Genomic DNA, 14,161 nt, shown 5'->3' on the forward strand with positions numbered 1-14,161 from the left:
GCATTCGGCATTCCTATAGAAATCTGGCTGCATCTTACTCTACCCTCATTATGCCCGAAAGCCAGAAAGAGTTAAAGATTCTATTAACTAATTCCCTTTGTAATGAATATGTTATTATTCGTATTAAAGGCATCTAGGCACAAGCCATCTCTCTTTATCTTAGAGAAGCAAAAAAGCTAGATCACAAGTTTTTTTCAATTTTTTAATATGTATTAAATAGCCTTCAATTGGAAGCAAAATTATTTTTAAGGGACAACATCAAAATTCTGCACCTGTGCATGCTCTTCTGGAGGTGGAAAGTCATTATTTTATTGCCATGCAATATTATTAATAATATGAAAGTTATATATTTATAAAAGATAAAAGAACTGACACAATCTGATTAACAATAGCAAAATTTTACAGTTTTCCTTACGTTCTGACAAAAATCATTTTGTTTCATTTTTCTTTGCTCTAGTAACACAAAAAGGTTGTTAAAATAATGTGGAAAAAAAGCGATTTAACGTTTATTCCTTGAAAAATTGTTATTAATGTTATTTTAATTTGTTACAGGATTTTAGAAAACAATATAGATTGCTTAAATATAAAACCTTTGTAATATTTGGGTAATATTTCACAAATTATGTCAAGTTAAAAGTTTTAAATCTTAAAACTGAAAAAAACATTCAAACGAAATTAAAATATTCCAAAAACATAGGTTTGTACTAGATCGCCACAGACTTGTATATTGTATAACACATGAGAAATAATGCCTTAAAATACTTTTTTCCTCAAGTAATGATAAACTGGATAAAAAAAATTATGTAGAACATTTGAAGACTTAATGCGTAAATTAAATTTAGTCCATGTATGCTGAAGATGTCTCCTATGTCACACTGAGGAGTCTGTGTCCCTGTCGTTGAACTAGGGTTAGGGTTAGGGCGAGCAACATGGCTTCAAGATAATCTTGCTTCGGTCTGCAAATGTGAGTCGCTTTTTTACAGGTAAATTGCATTGTACCACGGAAGTTTGCAGAAGTGTATTCACAAAAGCTTTAAAAGTGTTACACCAATCCCAGCAGCAGCAGCAACAAAACCAACAACACCAGCAAAAACAGTAAAACCAGTAGTCACGGTATCTGCGGTCTCCACAACTTCTGCCCCTTTCATGGCCTGCAGACTAATTGCAATTCCATACCGACACCAGGTAGCAAAATGCTCGCAGTTGTTAGTGAAGAGGTCGTAGTCTGTCCTGCCTATTTCGGACATGGCTCGTCTGACGATTTCATCTGGTGTGTACACACTGTTAAATATAAATAATTTGGATGCATGATCACGAAAAAATAACATAGACAACCTGCTAGACAACACGTAAGTCATTCTATAATCAGAGAATTAAAAAGTTAACAGAAAACCCTATTGGTCGTCACTAAAAGTAATTAGACGGTACTGTGTGTTTTCACTGATTAAAATACCCATGACTTAGTAGCACGCTCTAGATAATTGAACATGGGTTAATTATCTGAAAATCCTCAAATGAAATGTCGACCACATACTGTTTTCTGTCAGCCCAAATTTCTGTTTTCTATAGCTTGCAACAACTTTTGTCTTTCGGGTTTTTATGCAACGTGCCACTATGCTAACTTTATTCAGCCCTTTTTTCTTTGAGATCCATTCCACCCATCTATTTGCTTCAATAAAGCTGCTGAGTACTTAACAGACCACATTTTTTAAACCGCGGGAGTGTAGTGAATAAAGTACTGATGATAATACCCAGACCTTGAATGAAGTTTGTAAAAAAAAAATCCTCAGAGAAACGAAGGACTTCAGCTTAAACTTCTCCTGATTTCCCTAAAACGGAGAAATAGGAAAGGTACTAATAGAATAAAGTTTGATAATGCACCGATATTTGTGATCCAACTGGTTGTTCTTCATTGCCTTGGAGTCCTCAGCAACAGCAAAAAAATCCTCGTCACGTATTTCTCCTTTCGTTTGACGGGAACCACCTGCCTTTGCATGGGCCGCGCCGCTGACTGCCATTGGACCTTTGCAATTATTTAGTTGTCTTGAAACCCCATTGATTATAATTTTCTTTTCTTCGTCTGCTACAAGATGGATGATTCTTTGATTGCCTTAAAAACAAAGAATAGTTTGTGTAGTTTCGCTATCGATAAACTTATTTTGTTAAAGTTTCTTTAAAGGCAGATGCACACTAACAGAAAATTACACGTTTTTCGTAAATGTTTTGTAACAGTGTCATCGACATTTTCACCAAATTGAACATCATCCATCTTGACATGCTAACCTGCATAGATGCCCCAGTGACTGTAGGTTCCACGCGGAAACTCTACCAAGTCTCCTTTAGTGAGGTTGTACAAGACGTTTTGATTGTGTCGATGAGTATCACTTGATGGCATTGCTGACTAAATTTCAAACAGCAACAAAAATGTGAAAGTGGTGAGATTCGTAAGTATAGTTCACACATAAGTCTATAACTTTCTATCATTTTTAATTAGCGTTGAAATAACAAATAACAACTAGTATTTATTGTCAGACATATCTCATGAGATTATGCGGTGACCTGTTCATCTAACATTACGAGCTGACAAAAAGCCACCCCGGGCTGTTGGTCGTTGATGTAGATGTAAGCCCTGCCGTCGCCGTTGAAGCCGTCCTTGTCTTTGCTCTTGTCAGTGCTGGTATCATCGAATGCTGTGTCAGTCAATTGGCAGTCTCTCAAATGTTCATGGTTGTTATTAGCCTTGAGGGCAATATCAAAGAAAGTGCTCTGACCGCACTGGGTAATGCGGTGAGTAATGAAATTTAACAAATGGCGAATCTGGAGTCCTACCCTAAACTTGACACCCGCATGATGCTCATTGTACAACTGACCAGCGGGTGTTCTATCACTTCGCTCTCGGATACTCCCACCAAAGATAAGGACATCATCACTTACCACAATACATAATTACACATACTTTGACATAACGCCCTCAGCTCACATGCCTTGACCTCTCCTACTGACCCAATCGTTCAAAGATACTGATATCTAAACACAAACTTAAGGTGGTAAAATCAGAAAACAGAAATGGGATATGTAAATGTAAGTTATTGGGGTTGCGTTGGCAAAAGGTTTTATGAAATTATTATTTGCAATGCGGGATAACAATTTTAACTTGGTTGAATATTATTTGTACTAGCTATTTTTACAAACACTTTGGACAGACTTTTACATTGTTTTATTAATATAGAATTATAGAATAATCAAGCGCGTCTGTTGATAGATATATCGATATTAATAAGTAAAATGGTGTTGCTGGCTGCTTATATGAAACTTTCTATTACTTATTGAATGTTTTTACTAATTGTGCCAGAAGAGTATTTATTTGTAGTTGCAGTTACATAGCAAATTACATTTTTCACATACTATGTAACATATCAAAGTAATATCGGTTCCTAATAACCAAATGGATAAAAATTAGATAAATAAATAAATATTAGATATAAAGTGTAAATTATTTAAACAACAAATATTGTTTCTGCCTCTCAATGACCTATACCAGTGACAATTGCAGCATACTCACTGTTATACAACGAACAGGCAACAAGGTTACATCACATAGAAGGACTTCATTTTATACACTTCGTAGAATTTACGGGAAATCAAAAGATGTTTTCAGAAAATGTTCTATCACGTGTGCTAAGATAATTGCTGATATTATAGATATAGATAGATAGTCTTTGGCTGTTTGCCAACTGGATCCTGTTTTGTTCGTTCACTATTTAAACTTTGTCTGTTATTTGTAATCAGATATCATGAAAGTTTTATATAAAAAGCCTGTTCTGCGGTAACTAATGATGATTACCGTGATGACAGTAATAGCAACAGGGACTTGTAATTTATTGTTATCTTTCTCGTAACACATTTAGTATCTGCACTAAAGAGGTATCATGCATGTGAAATCACGTGAATGTTTACAAAGTTTAAAAAGTGATTACTACATAGTGCTGATAATGTGCACACTACTTTATCTACATAATTCGCACACATAAGCACGTTTTTTTATTTCTCTTTTGCTCTCTCTCTCTTTTTCTATTTCACAGAAACACACACACAAACACACACATGCCCGATTATGCATTACATAACAGGTAAGCATACATCCGCCCATCCTTCTTTGTTACATCTCCATTTTCTCACTTTTGTGAAATTAACGGATGACTGTAAAAGCTTTACATTCATGTCTGTCATGATGACATAGATTACAGTTTTTCACATTTATAGCGAAAAAAATTGTGACTCTTAAAAATAAATCATATTATACAAAATATTGAGAGGAGAATATACCTCATCGCATCCTTCAATGCGTTACTCGATAACAGCCTTCGTGACTGTGTGACAAAAACAAATCCTGACAAAACAATCGGTTGTCACAATTACTCTCTGGAAAAGTTGACGCCCTGGTCCCACCGTATGCCGAACACTGGGGAAACAAATCTCTAATTTCGTTTGAAAAAAAAAACTGAAGGCCACAGGAGCCAGCGACGACCAAAGTAGATGATAACATCGAGAGAGACGTCGATTTGTGCAATGATAAACATGTTGACCCACGTTTGATGACACTCCGCCAGGGTCAGAAATACATGTCCTCGCTAGTCCTCCGAGCTAGAAGACTTCGACTAGACGGGGAAAGGTCTGAGATTCGTAGACCGTGACAATACATGGCACACTTATACACAATACTCAAATCTTCCCCGGCTTAGTAAGTAACGGAGTCCCTTTTTCAGTAATATTTTTTTCACCCTTTGTATCATCTTCAAATCATTTCTTTCTGTGCAGTACAGCGTGTGAAAAGATGTTTATAGCATATGAATGTTCTCTTCCAGAATACTTGGTTTCTAAACAAAGCAAAAAAAAAAAAAAACAGAGACAACGTGATCGTAATGCCAGAAATATTGAACTACTTTCATTAACAATGAATTAAACTTTAAGAAATAAAATCGGTCATACTTTATTTTAAACAATATTATTTGAAATAAAGACAAAATGTAGACAAACCTCTGGTCATTTGCGTGATTCTACCACCAGTGAGAACCGTCTCACGAGGACCAACACCGAGCTCACAAAAGAAACTAAGGCACATGTAATGTATAGATTATAATCACTTGATTATTACCCTACACATAAGGGTTTTTAAACATCTAAAAATATCTATTACTAAACATTTTACTGGTCGCGCTTGGCTGCTGTAATAACTTAGAGCTGTCTCCCACTTACAACATCTTTGCTCTCCTACCTAATTTTACACCTTCACACTGACACATATGTCCCCGATTCTTACAAGATGGCCCCCGGGCTTTTCAACAATCCACCCTAGACCCTAATTAGGGTGACTGTAACTTCCCCATTTAAGCTACCACTTGACAGTAGGGATAGAGACAAATAGTCGAGGGTAACTACGACCACTTGAGCTTTAATGATTACTGTCGACGTGCAGGCAGACAGGCTGTAAATGGGTCATTTCCCAGAAAATTAATTGGTGATAAATACTGATTACAAATAACAGACCAGGTTCAAAATGTGGACAGAACAAAAACTCAGTTCAGCTGGCAATCAGCCAAAGACTATCTATATCTAAAATATCGGCCAATCATCATAGCACACGTGATATAAAATTTCCTAAAAATATCATTTGGTTTCCCGTAAACTACGAAGTGTATAAAAAGAAGTTTTTCTGTGTGATGTAACCTTGTTGCATGTTTTGTATAACAGTGAGTATGCTGCAATTGTCACTGGTATAGGTCATTGAGCGACAGAAAAATATGTTGTTTGAATAATTTGTCTCTTTATATCTAACATTTTTGTAGGTAATAAATGTAAACGCTGTATAGTTAGCTGTAATTTGCTGCAGCTTATTATCCTTTAGTGTACCGAATCTTCTAAGAGCTGTATGAAATTTTTGGATTTTGCGAACAGCATTAGGTTACTAGGATCTCGATAGGTGACATAGTATGTTTAAAAATATAAATTTGCAAGGTAAAAACTACTATAAATACAGATAAATGGCATTTTTCACAATTAGTAAAAAGACAAATAAATTAGGACATAAAAGGTTACATATACGAGACTAGCAACACCATTTTACTCTGTGGACGAGCGGCATCTGGTCCTTATTTTTTATTTTACCATTTTAGGTCTATTGTTAGATATCAGTAACTTTAAACGACTGAGCCAGTGCGAGGTAAAGGCATGTGATCTGAGGCAATTGTGGAGATGTATGTGTAATTATGTCTTGTAGTATGTGATTATGTCCTTATCTTTGGTGGGAGTGTCCGAGATCGAAGTGGTAAAACAGCCGCTGGTCAGTTGTACCGAGAATATCATTCAGGTGCAAGTTTAGAGTTGAACTGCAGACACTCTCACCTGGATTTAACACGTGAAAACTGGCTGGCTTTTAATTTTCACTACTCTCCCCTTTGTCCAGTGCTGCTAAAGCTCTTTCTTTGATGTTGACCGTAAGACAAACGACTCGCATGAACATTTGAGAGACTGCCAACTGACTGACACTACATTCGATGAAACCAGCACTGACTCAATAAAAAACATTATAATGTCTTAGAGACAGTGAAGTGTACTTACGTTATCACACTTAAATTCAGGTAACAATGCCACAAAAGGATACTGATCGACACAATAGAAACCTCTTGTCCACCCTCTCTGAAGGAGACTTGGTAGAGTTTCCGCGTGGAGGCTACAGTCACTGGGGCATCTATGCAGGTTAGTATGTCAAGATAGATGATACTAAATTTGGTGGAAATGCTAATGACACTATTACAAAACATTTACGAAGATTGTGCAACTTGATTTTAATGTGCATCTATTAAGTCCGGAAAAATATGTTTATCGATAGCCAAACTACAAAAACCATTCACTGTTTTAAAGGTGATGAAGATATTATCCACCTGGTAGCAGAAGAACATGGCGTCATGGCATTTGGTTCAAGGAAAGCTTGTGTCAGCAAGGATTATTTCTTTGGTGTTGCTGGAGACTCCAAGGCAAGGAAGAACAACTATTTGGATCACACATTCAGGTGTATTATCTGACTTTATTTCTGTCTTATCTAACTTTATTTCAACAGTAATATCATTAGTATCTTCCTGCCTTTGCTATTTTTCCTTTTTATGGAATCAGTGAAATCTTACAAAGAACTTATCATTTCTCTGAGTTTACTTTTCAAACTTAAATATTTATTAAGCAAAAGCAGTCATCGCGTCTGTTAGCTACTCATAAGCGATACCGAGTCCAACGCAAAGAAATGGGTGGAAAAGATAACTCTTGTTATTAAAAGTCGTAATGGTCAAGTAAAAAGTGCTGGAGAAACTTAGTATTATGGGCTTTTTTGATGGTAAGTGAATAAAAACTTGAAAGACAAAAATTGTTGTTGCAAGAAAGAAGTTTGGGCTGAAGACAAACAGTATATAGTTGACATCTGATGATTTGAGATAAATGTAGAACTGACAGGTTGTGTGATTACCTGTTTAGTTTTCCTCGATGATTTATCTAATTAATTACACATCACAGTGCGTACAAACCAGAAGTAATCGTGGAACGAGCCATGTCCAAAATAGGCAGAACAGACTACGACCACTTCACTAACAACTGCGAGCATTTTGTTATCTGGTGTCGGTATGGAACTGCAATTAGTCCACAGGCAATAAATGGTGCACAAGTGACTACTGTTCTTGGTGTCATCGCTGGTGTTGCTGCTACTGCTGCTGGGATTGGTGTAACACTCCTAAAGCTTTTGTGAATAAACTCGTGCAAACTACTCTGGCTTCACTGCAATTTTCCTTCAAGAAAGGACATATTTGTAGACTTAAAAACAGCTTTGAACTATTTTGCTCGAACTAGTTTAACGACAGGTGACACAGACTGCTCTATTCAACATGTAAGTATCTTCAGCATTTAAGAATAAGACTTATGTACATTACATTTTAAGCTGAGCTGTGTACGTATTATCAAAATATAAGTTACAGAAATAGTGTTTTAAAACAATATTTCTTATGTAGTACACAGGTCGGATAGAATCTTGTAAAAATCTTTTTCTAAAATATTTGAATAGAGTTCTAATAGTTTCTTTAATCCTAAGACTTCAAACAAGGTATTTTAACTTGATAGAATTTGTGGGATAGTACACAAATGTAATATGAGTTTATTTTATTTAAACAAATCCAAATTTGAGCTAAATTAATTTATCATATGAAAATAATTGGAAGATATAATTTATGACAAGTGTTTTAAAAATAAACTTAAAACCACTTACTTCACAGTGTTTAAAGTCCTTTTTTGTAAAACTGTGCTACTGTCAGTCAGGTGGTGTCAGTTCTTTTATCATTTAACGATCTGTAACTTTGTAAATACGCAGATATTTCCAATAAATGTTCATATTACTTTAGTTACAGTGTTTCTGTGTTTTTATATTTGTTTTCGGCTGTTATGTCAACACGCACACAAATATAACAAATTATGTATTTATGTTGCTATGGAAAAGCTTATATGTGTGCAACTGCTTTGGTGGGGTGCATTAAATGATTTCGCGGGAGTCCGGGTTGTCTTCACTCTGCAGCACTTCCCGTTAAATTGTCAAGTGTGAATGACAGAGTGAAAAAATGAAGGAATAGCTCACTGTTGATATAAAAACTATTAACAAAAATATGAAGTGGCTTTACCATTGGTTTGAGCAGTATATATATATTTCCAGTCACCGTTTTCAGGAACATAAGGCAGAGCAGAGATTACAGTAGGTATTTTCAGAAGAGATAAATTTTGAGCCCAGACTATAATGCAAGTAGCGTTCTATCTGTACGAAAAGCTTTCTGAAAAATGCGGCCAGAGGAAAAAAATGAGCGATGGCTGAAATTCTCGACTGATACATGGGACAGATTGGGGAAGTTCGATGCGATCAGATCCACGAAACAAACTCTCACCGAATATATTCTAGTTGCTTCAGTCATACACGCTCGCACACTTACTAGAACGGTCTAGAGCAGACCTGGGCAAAGGCCGGCCCGCCTCCTGTCTCTGACCGGCCCGCCAGCTTGCCCGCCCGCCAGTATATATATTATGTATACAGTATTGGGTAAAACTGAGTTAACTATATTAGTCCGGCCCTCTAAGACCATCCCAATTTCTTATGCGGCCCCTTGGGAAAATCAATTGCCCACCCCTGGTCTAGAGCAGCGGTTCTCAACCTGTGGGGCGCGCCCCCCTGTGCTCGCCTTCACAAGCTATCGCATGGATATTGATGTACACATGTTGGATTAAATCAGCTAAGATTGGCGGAAATACCTGTGTATTTTTAATGAAGTGTAACACTGCTAAAACTTGTCATGTATTGGTGTTTCTTAATGTCATCCAAGTTAAAATACATTAATTATATTTCCACTGACAGTCTGATCAGACTAGGGAAAGTTTGCTCAGTGAGACTGGTTTAATCAGTCTAAGCAACAATAATTTGAGATCGCCTAGATATCCATAAACATTGTAATAATTAAAAGGAAAAAATATTAGCTGACACATGAAACAAAATTTAATTTACCGACATAGCTATTAAATTTTCAGTGTTTAGAATCTCTGTTTTGACAAGTACTACAAAGCATAAGAAGCTCGTGAAGAATGTCAGGAAATAAATATTTTTGAATGCACATTTTACAAGTTTAGCACAATATTAAATTTAAACATTGTGCAATAAATAGATTGCAGTCTAGTGCGACAGCGCTAATAGATGATGCTGAAATTTGTATTGCATACCAGCAGGTACAGGATGACTTACTCCCGGTTCCTAAAATCCCTAGCACCAATCAGTCCGTCTCTCTTTGTTTTTCCAGGAAAGAGGACGGAAGTTCCCAAGGAAAATTTTCCACTGCAATTCTAGGTCTTACTAGTCCGGTGTATCTAGCTTAATAATCTCGCGTTGTGTTCGTGTTTTTCCCATCTACTACAACTGCTTTCATTCGCGATTTTACCTTGCATATATGTAGTTTTTTCATTCATACGGCGAAGACAAACGCACAACACTCGTTGTCACACATACTGACACACGCACGCAGGCTTCGTTATCATAGTAAAGAACCATAATTAAAGTATGTTTATTGTGTATTTTATTAGATGCAACTAAGTACTTCTTATTGTATTTCAAGTAGGTTTCCACGCTGAAAAAAGCTAGGTACATAAAATTCGAAATCAATTATTCGTTCAAAGACTATAAAAGGATTGATGCATGACAATGAATATGATGAAACAGCATCTTCCTCTAAGAATAGACTTAGCAAAAGTGTACAGCTTACTCTTGAAAACAAAAATTACATCTTTTATATCTTTGTTAAAGTAATACTGAAACAAATGATATGAACCATCTAATTATGATAATAATATACTCTCAGAATAAAAGTGTAGAATAATCTCTCACATAAAGCAATCAATTTTTGCAGCACAAGTAAATAACACAATATTCCTAGAATCTCTAATACTCATTTACTTTGAGCACGTTCAATCTTCAAACCCCAGGAAAGGCTAGATACTTCAATTACAGTTGTAATATTTGGATGTAGTTCATGTATAATCTGAAAAAAAGATAGGACAGCAAAATGTGCATCTAACAGTTGGAACTGTCTTAAGTGCTATGTGTGTGTGCGCAAAGAGACAATGCTTTAGTCCAAGACCTATTTATAAATCATTACCTCTCTGTGGTAATCAGGCTTAGTCTCCGCATTATTGTTTTGCTGCTTTGACTTTTTGTGATTTTAGTGCCATTGTATGGACCTACACTTTCTGATGGCATCCTTGGCATTGAGCTGGACTGTACACTTGCCCATGACCTTTTATTTTTCATCTACTGATTTAATCTTTCTTCCGCTAGTCTTCTTTAAAGCCAAGTCCCTACATCATCGACAGACATATATTTTAGTATTTGCATGCAATTTCTTTCTGTTTAGGACCATACACTCTTCTGACAACTATACATATGTTCTTGATTATTGACTGATCGATTTTTTTACAAAAAATTAAAAAAAAACCACTGTACGATCTGTGGTTCAACATCTTGGTCCAAGAACAGGACGTCAACTTCAGAATAACAACCTTAGTATTCTTTTACCTTATTTATATATCTCCCCAACATCCGCAACCTTCTGGAACTTGATACTTATAACTTTCTAAACATCTGCCTCCTCATACCCGCTGATCTGAATACGACAGAAGGGGCATCGCCTATTAGATGCTAAAATTCTGTCTGCACATCTTCTGCAGATGTCTGCATGCCTGCAAGGGTAGAGATTGACAAAACGAACATTTTGAAAGCAGATCGCGCAGATCTCCTCTTCTGCAGAATTTGATGAGTGACTGTCACGAAGACTGGAAGCTGGCGTTCGACGCCTTGGATGATCTTGCCTCCTTATCCCATTATCTTGAGCTGAAGCTGAGACCCAAACAAACAAACACACACACACACGAGTTGGTGTGACTGGTGCTCATATCAAATCATTCTCTATAAAGACACGGTTTAAACGTTTCAATTAAATGCAATATTTTCGTCATATATTTGTTCACCCAAAGAAAGCTTACTTCTGGTCCTTGAGGATGAAGACGGGTTTGGCTGTGACTGTGGCCCAGACGGTGTCTGACTCACAACATAAACAGCTACTGCTAGTAAAATCAACATGGGAATAGCAGCTACCAAAATATAGCCCAGCATCCTGAGAGTCTTCCTGGACCTGGCTTGCCCTGTTTTCGACATAAATCAATCTTCGAAAAGTGTTGTAGCAATTGTATATGTCTATTCTGTTTTGTTTTGGGGTTGTTTTTTTAGCGCCTTATGTACATATAGCGAGTCAGATATTAGTAAGTATTGTTGCTGCATTGTATTCTTCATTTTAAGATGTAGTGCCTGAAGTGCTGTCAGTATGGCACTTAGTTCAGCTGTAAATATTGAGGTATGATTTGTAAGTCTGCTGGAAATAATAGTGTTGTCGGGACTTTTGCCTGCTATTTATACTGGACAGTTTGAGTACTACGTCGCCCGCTGTTGTTGTTCGTCTCGCGCTGCGAATGATGGAGTGGAAGGGGGTGCGGGTTGGAGGGAACAAGCTGCTCTAAACAACCGCTCCCGCTGGTTGAAATGAGCAGGCCAGATGAGGCCGTAGGTTGGACACCCCAGCTGAACTATAGACTGCCTTCGATGAAAACAATGTCGTGTCTGATCACGAGCTACACGTCAGGTCGGAGGGAGAGGGAAGTGTAGAGATTTGGTTTGCCCCAAATTAAAGTATTCTAAGGCCAGACAATCTCTCATGACGGCATGCGCACACGTTCTTACAACTAAGATTTTTTAGTCATCATGATGTGGTTTCCGAAAAATAGAATTCAGTTTGTTTTTAAACTAGGTCGCCATTTTGTCCTTACAAACAGCACCAGACGGTTGTTGTGTGATTGCTGCAGTATTAGACTGATTTTAATGATGAGGCTTTTAATATTGTAAAGGAACGATGTAATCCATTCCGAGAAAGTGACGTGCAAGCATTGCAACAAATGTTTATGCACATTTTTTTATTAGAAAAAAATCTGAAATATGTATTAATATTAATATAGCACTTATAGATTAATTTTCGTGTACAAAAATCGTTTATCGTTTCGCTACTGAAGTAATACAGAAAAAGGATTTACATATGTGATAGCTCCGTGTTCGACAGTACCTAGTGGTCTTTTCTAAGTGGCGTAGATGTGTGTATATGTATCGTGGGAGAGGATGGGATGGGGGGGGCTCAGAGTTGTACGTCGTCGCCTTGGGGAAACGGAAAATTCACAGACGAGAGTTTTATTGTCTCCGTAGATAAGTAGTGCTCTAACACTGCGGAGGTAGCTTTACCACTGGGGTATTATTTATATAACTATATAAAGTAGTCGAAAAAATGTCCTAGGGTTAGTAGTATACGGCAATATGTTTGCACACCTTTTCGCAACTTGCACTTGTTTTCCCTTAGTTTCCGTTTTCATTGAACATATTTAAAAATGCGTTAAACTTATCTGTAGTTAAAACGTCTGCTCAAACGTATAAAGTCAATCACTTTTCTGGTTCATGGTCGCTATTGTACTATAGCTGGTCAACCAGTAAAGAATTGTTCCTTTGCTTCCAATCTGACTTCTGGAAAACGTTTATCTATAGGTCTGTGTTCGAACATGAAAATATAGGACAAGCGCCTATATAGCTGATGACAAATCATTGCCATTGATGCTAGCCGTTACTCATTCTTTCTTTGGCTAGCACGCATTCCTTTGCAATCTTTTTATCCTATGATCATATAGCCTCCAATTATCATATCTTAAAGAAGCTGAAAATACTGAAACACTTACCAGTAGTTAGAACGTCTGGTTTATACTGGTTCCTGGTTGCACCAGAACCTCACATATTTATACAAACGCTATTTATAGTATGATACCCACGTGACACCCTGAACTGAGTATGCCTCTACTGGTGTCTAACATTAATGTGTAGAAAATAAAAATAGGACTAGCGTGGCCCCTGGTATTGTAGTGATTTAAACAATTGTTTGGCACCACTGCAGCGGCTTAGTGAACAAGCAAGATTGTAACATTGGTTTGCCCGATGCCAAGCATCCACCAAACAAGCACCAGCGTTTGCCTGCGTTATCGGCAACGTGATCTGCGATAGGGAGATTGGCAACGTTGTTGTTGTTGTTGTTTTTGTTTTTGGAGGGAAAGTGCTTCCACCTCGCAGTGATTTCTCACAGTCGGGGGTGGGGATCTTTGAAGAATGATTCTGCAGATGTTTTCAACAAAATAATGATACTACTTAAAAGAAATATAGACATCAAGCTACAGTAAGAGAAAATATGGAGGACATCGTAGTTACACTAGACAATAATAAAAGACAAAATGAAAAAGGGAAGAGCAAACAAGAGGCTTTGAGGCCAATGCTGCCGAAGTGTTTATCTCCTTCCCTCCTTGACTTGAAACATGGTGTTGAAAGGACGCCTCTTGTGGCAATCTGTGTGGGGTCGTTGTAGAAGTATATATATATTGTCATTCTGGTAGCAAAGCTGTCTAGCTAACGTTCATCGCAGTGGACAAGGTAGAGAGGACAATGATTCTTTTTATGTATAATGAC

The 14,161-nt window shown here is 37.0% G+C and overlaps 2 protein-coding genes and 1 long non-coding RNA gene across 3 annotated transcripts; 1 reads left to right on the forward strand and 2 right to left on the reverse strand.

Moving 5' to 3' along the window:
• Positions 1-190: 190 nt before the first annotated feature.
• LOC112574694 (lecithin retinol acyltransferase-like) lies at positions 191-4,331 on the reverse strand. The gene is made up of 5 exons (XM_025255923.1): positions 4,327-4,331; positions 2,560-2,929; positions 2,284-2,401; positions 1,882-2,110; positions 191-1,281 (listed from the first exon to the last, which is right to left on the reverse strand). The coding sequence occupies exons 1-5, from the start codon at positions 4,329-4,331 to the stop codon at positions 1,023-1,025; spliced, it is 981 nt and encodes a 326-aa protein (XP_025111708.1). The 3' UTR covers positions 191-1,022.
• Positions 4,332-5,640: 1,309 nt separating this feature from the next.
• On the forward strand, positions 5,641-8,514 carry LOC112576320 (HRAS-like suppressor 2). The gene is made up of 4 exons (XM_025258676.1): positions 5,641-5,750; positions 6,639-6,756; positions 6,922-7,069; positions 7,561-8,514. The coding sequence occupies exons 1-4, from the start codon at positions 5,736-5,738 to the stop codon at positions 7,787-7,789; spliced, it is 510 nt and encodes a 169-aa protein (XP_025114461.1). The 5' UTR covers positions 5,641-5,735; the 3' UTR covers positions 7,790-8,514.
• Positions 8,515-10,131: 1,617 nt separating this feature from the next.
• On the reverse strand, positions 10,132-13,500 carry LOC112575426. Its single transcript, XR_003101632.1, has 3 exons — positions 13,387-13,500; positions 11,602-11,760; positions 10,132-11,455 (listed from the first exon to the last, which is right to left on the reverse strand). It is a non-coding gene; the product is annotated as an uncharacterized LOC112575426 (long non-coding RNA).
• Between the last annotated feature and the right edge of the window lie 661 nt (positions 13,501-14,161).

The sequence above is a fragment of the Pomacea canaliculata genome, linkage group LG11, assembly GCF_003073045.1.
Source record: "Pomacea canaliculata isolate SZHN2017 linkage group LG11, ASM307304v1, whole genome shotgun sequence".
In the NCBI taxonomy this organism is placed as follows: Eukaryota; Metazoa; Mollusca; class Gastropoda; order Architaenioglossa; family Ampullariidae; genus Pomacea; species Pomacea canaliculata.

What these genes read in the sequence shown, in the direction of transcription:
- LOC112574694 (XM_025255923.1), bottom strand. An exon ending in TCGTAATGTTAGATGAACAG is followed by an intron (nt 2,402 to 2,559) that starts GTCACCGCATAA and finishes TTTGAAATTTAG; the next exon opens with TCAGCAATGCCATCAAGTGA. An exon ending in TCACTGGGGCATCTATGCAG is followed by an intron (nt 2,111 to 2,283) that starts GTTAGCATGTCA and finishes TTTGTTTTTAAG; the next exon opens with GCAATCAAAGAATCATCCAT.
- LOC112576320 (XM_025258676.1), top strand. An exon ending in TCACTGGGGCATCTATGCAG is followed by an intron (nt 6,757 to 6,921) that starts GTTAGTATGTCA and finishes ACTGTTTTAAAG; the next exon opens with GTGATGAAGATATTATCCAC. An exon ending in TATTTGGATCACACATTCAG is followed by an intron (nt 7,070 to 7,560) that starts GTGTATTATCTG and finishes TACACATCACAG; the next exon opens with TGCGTACAAACCAGAAGTAA.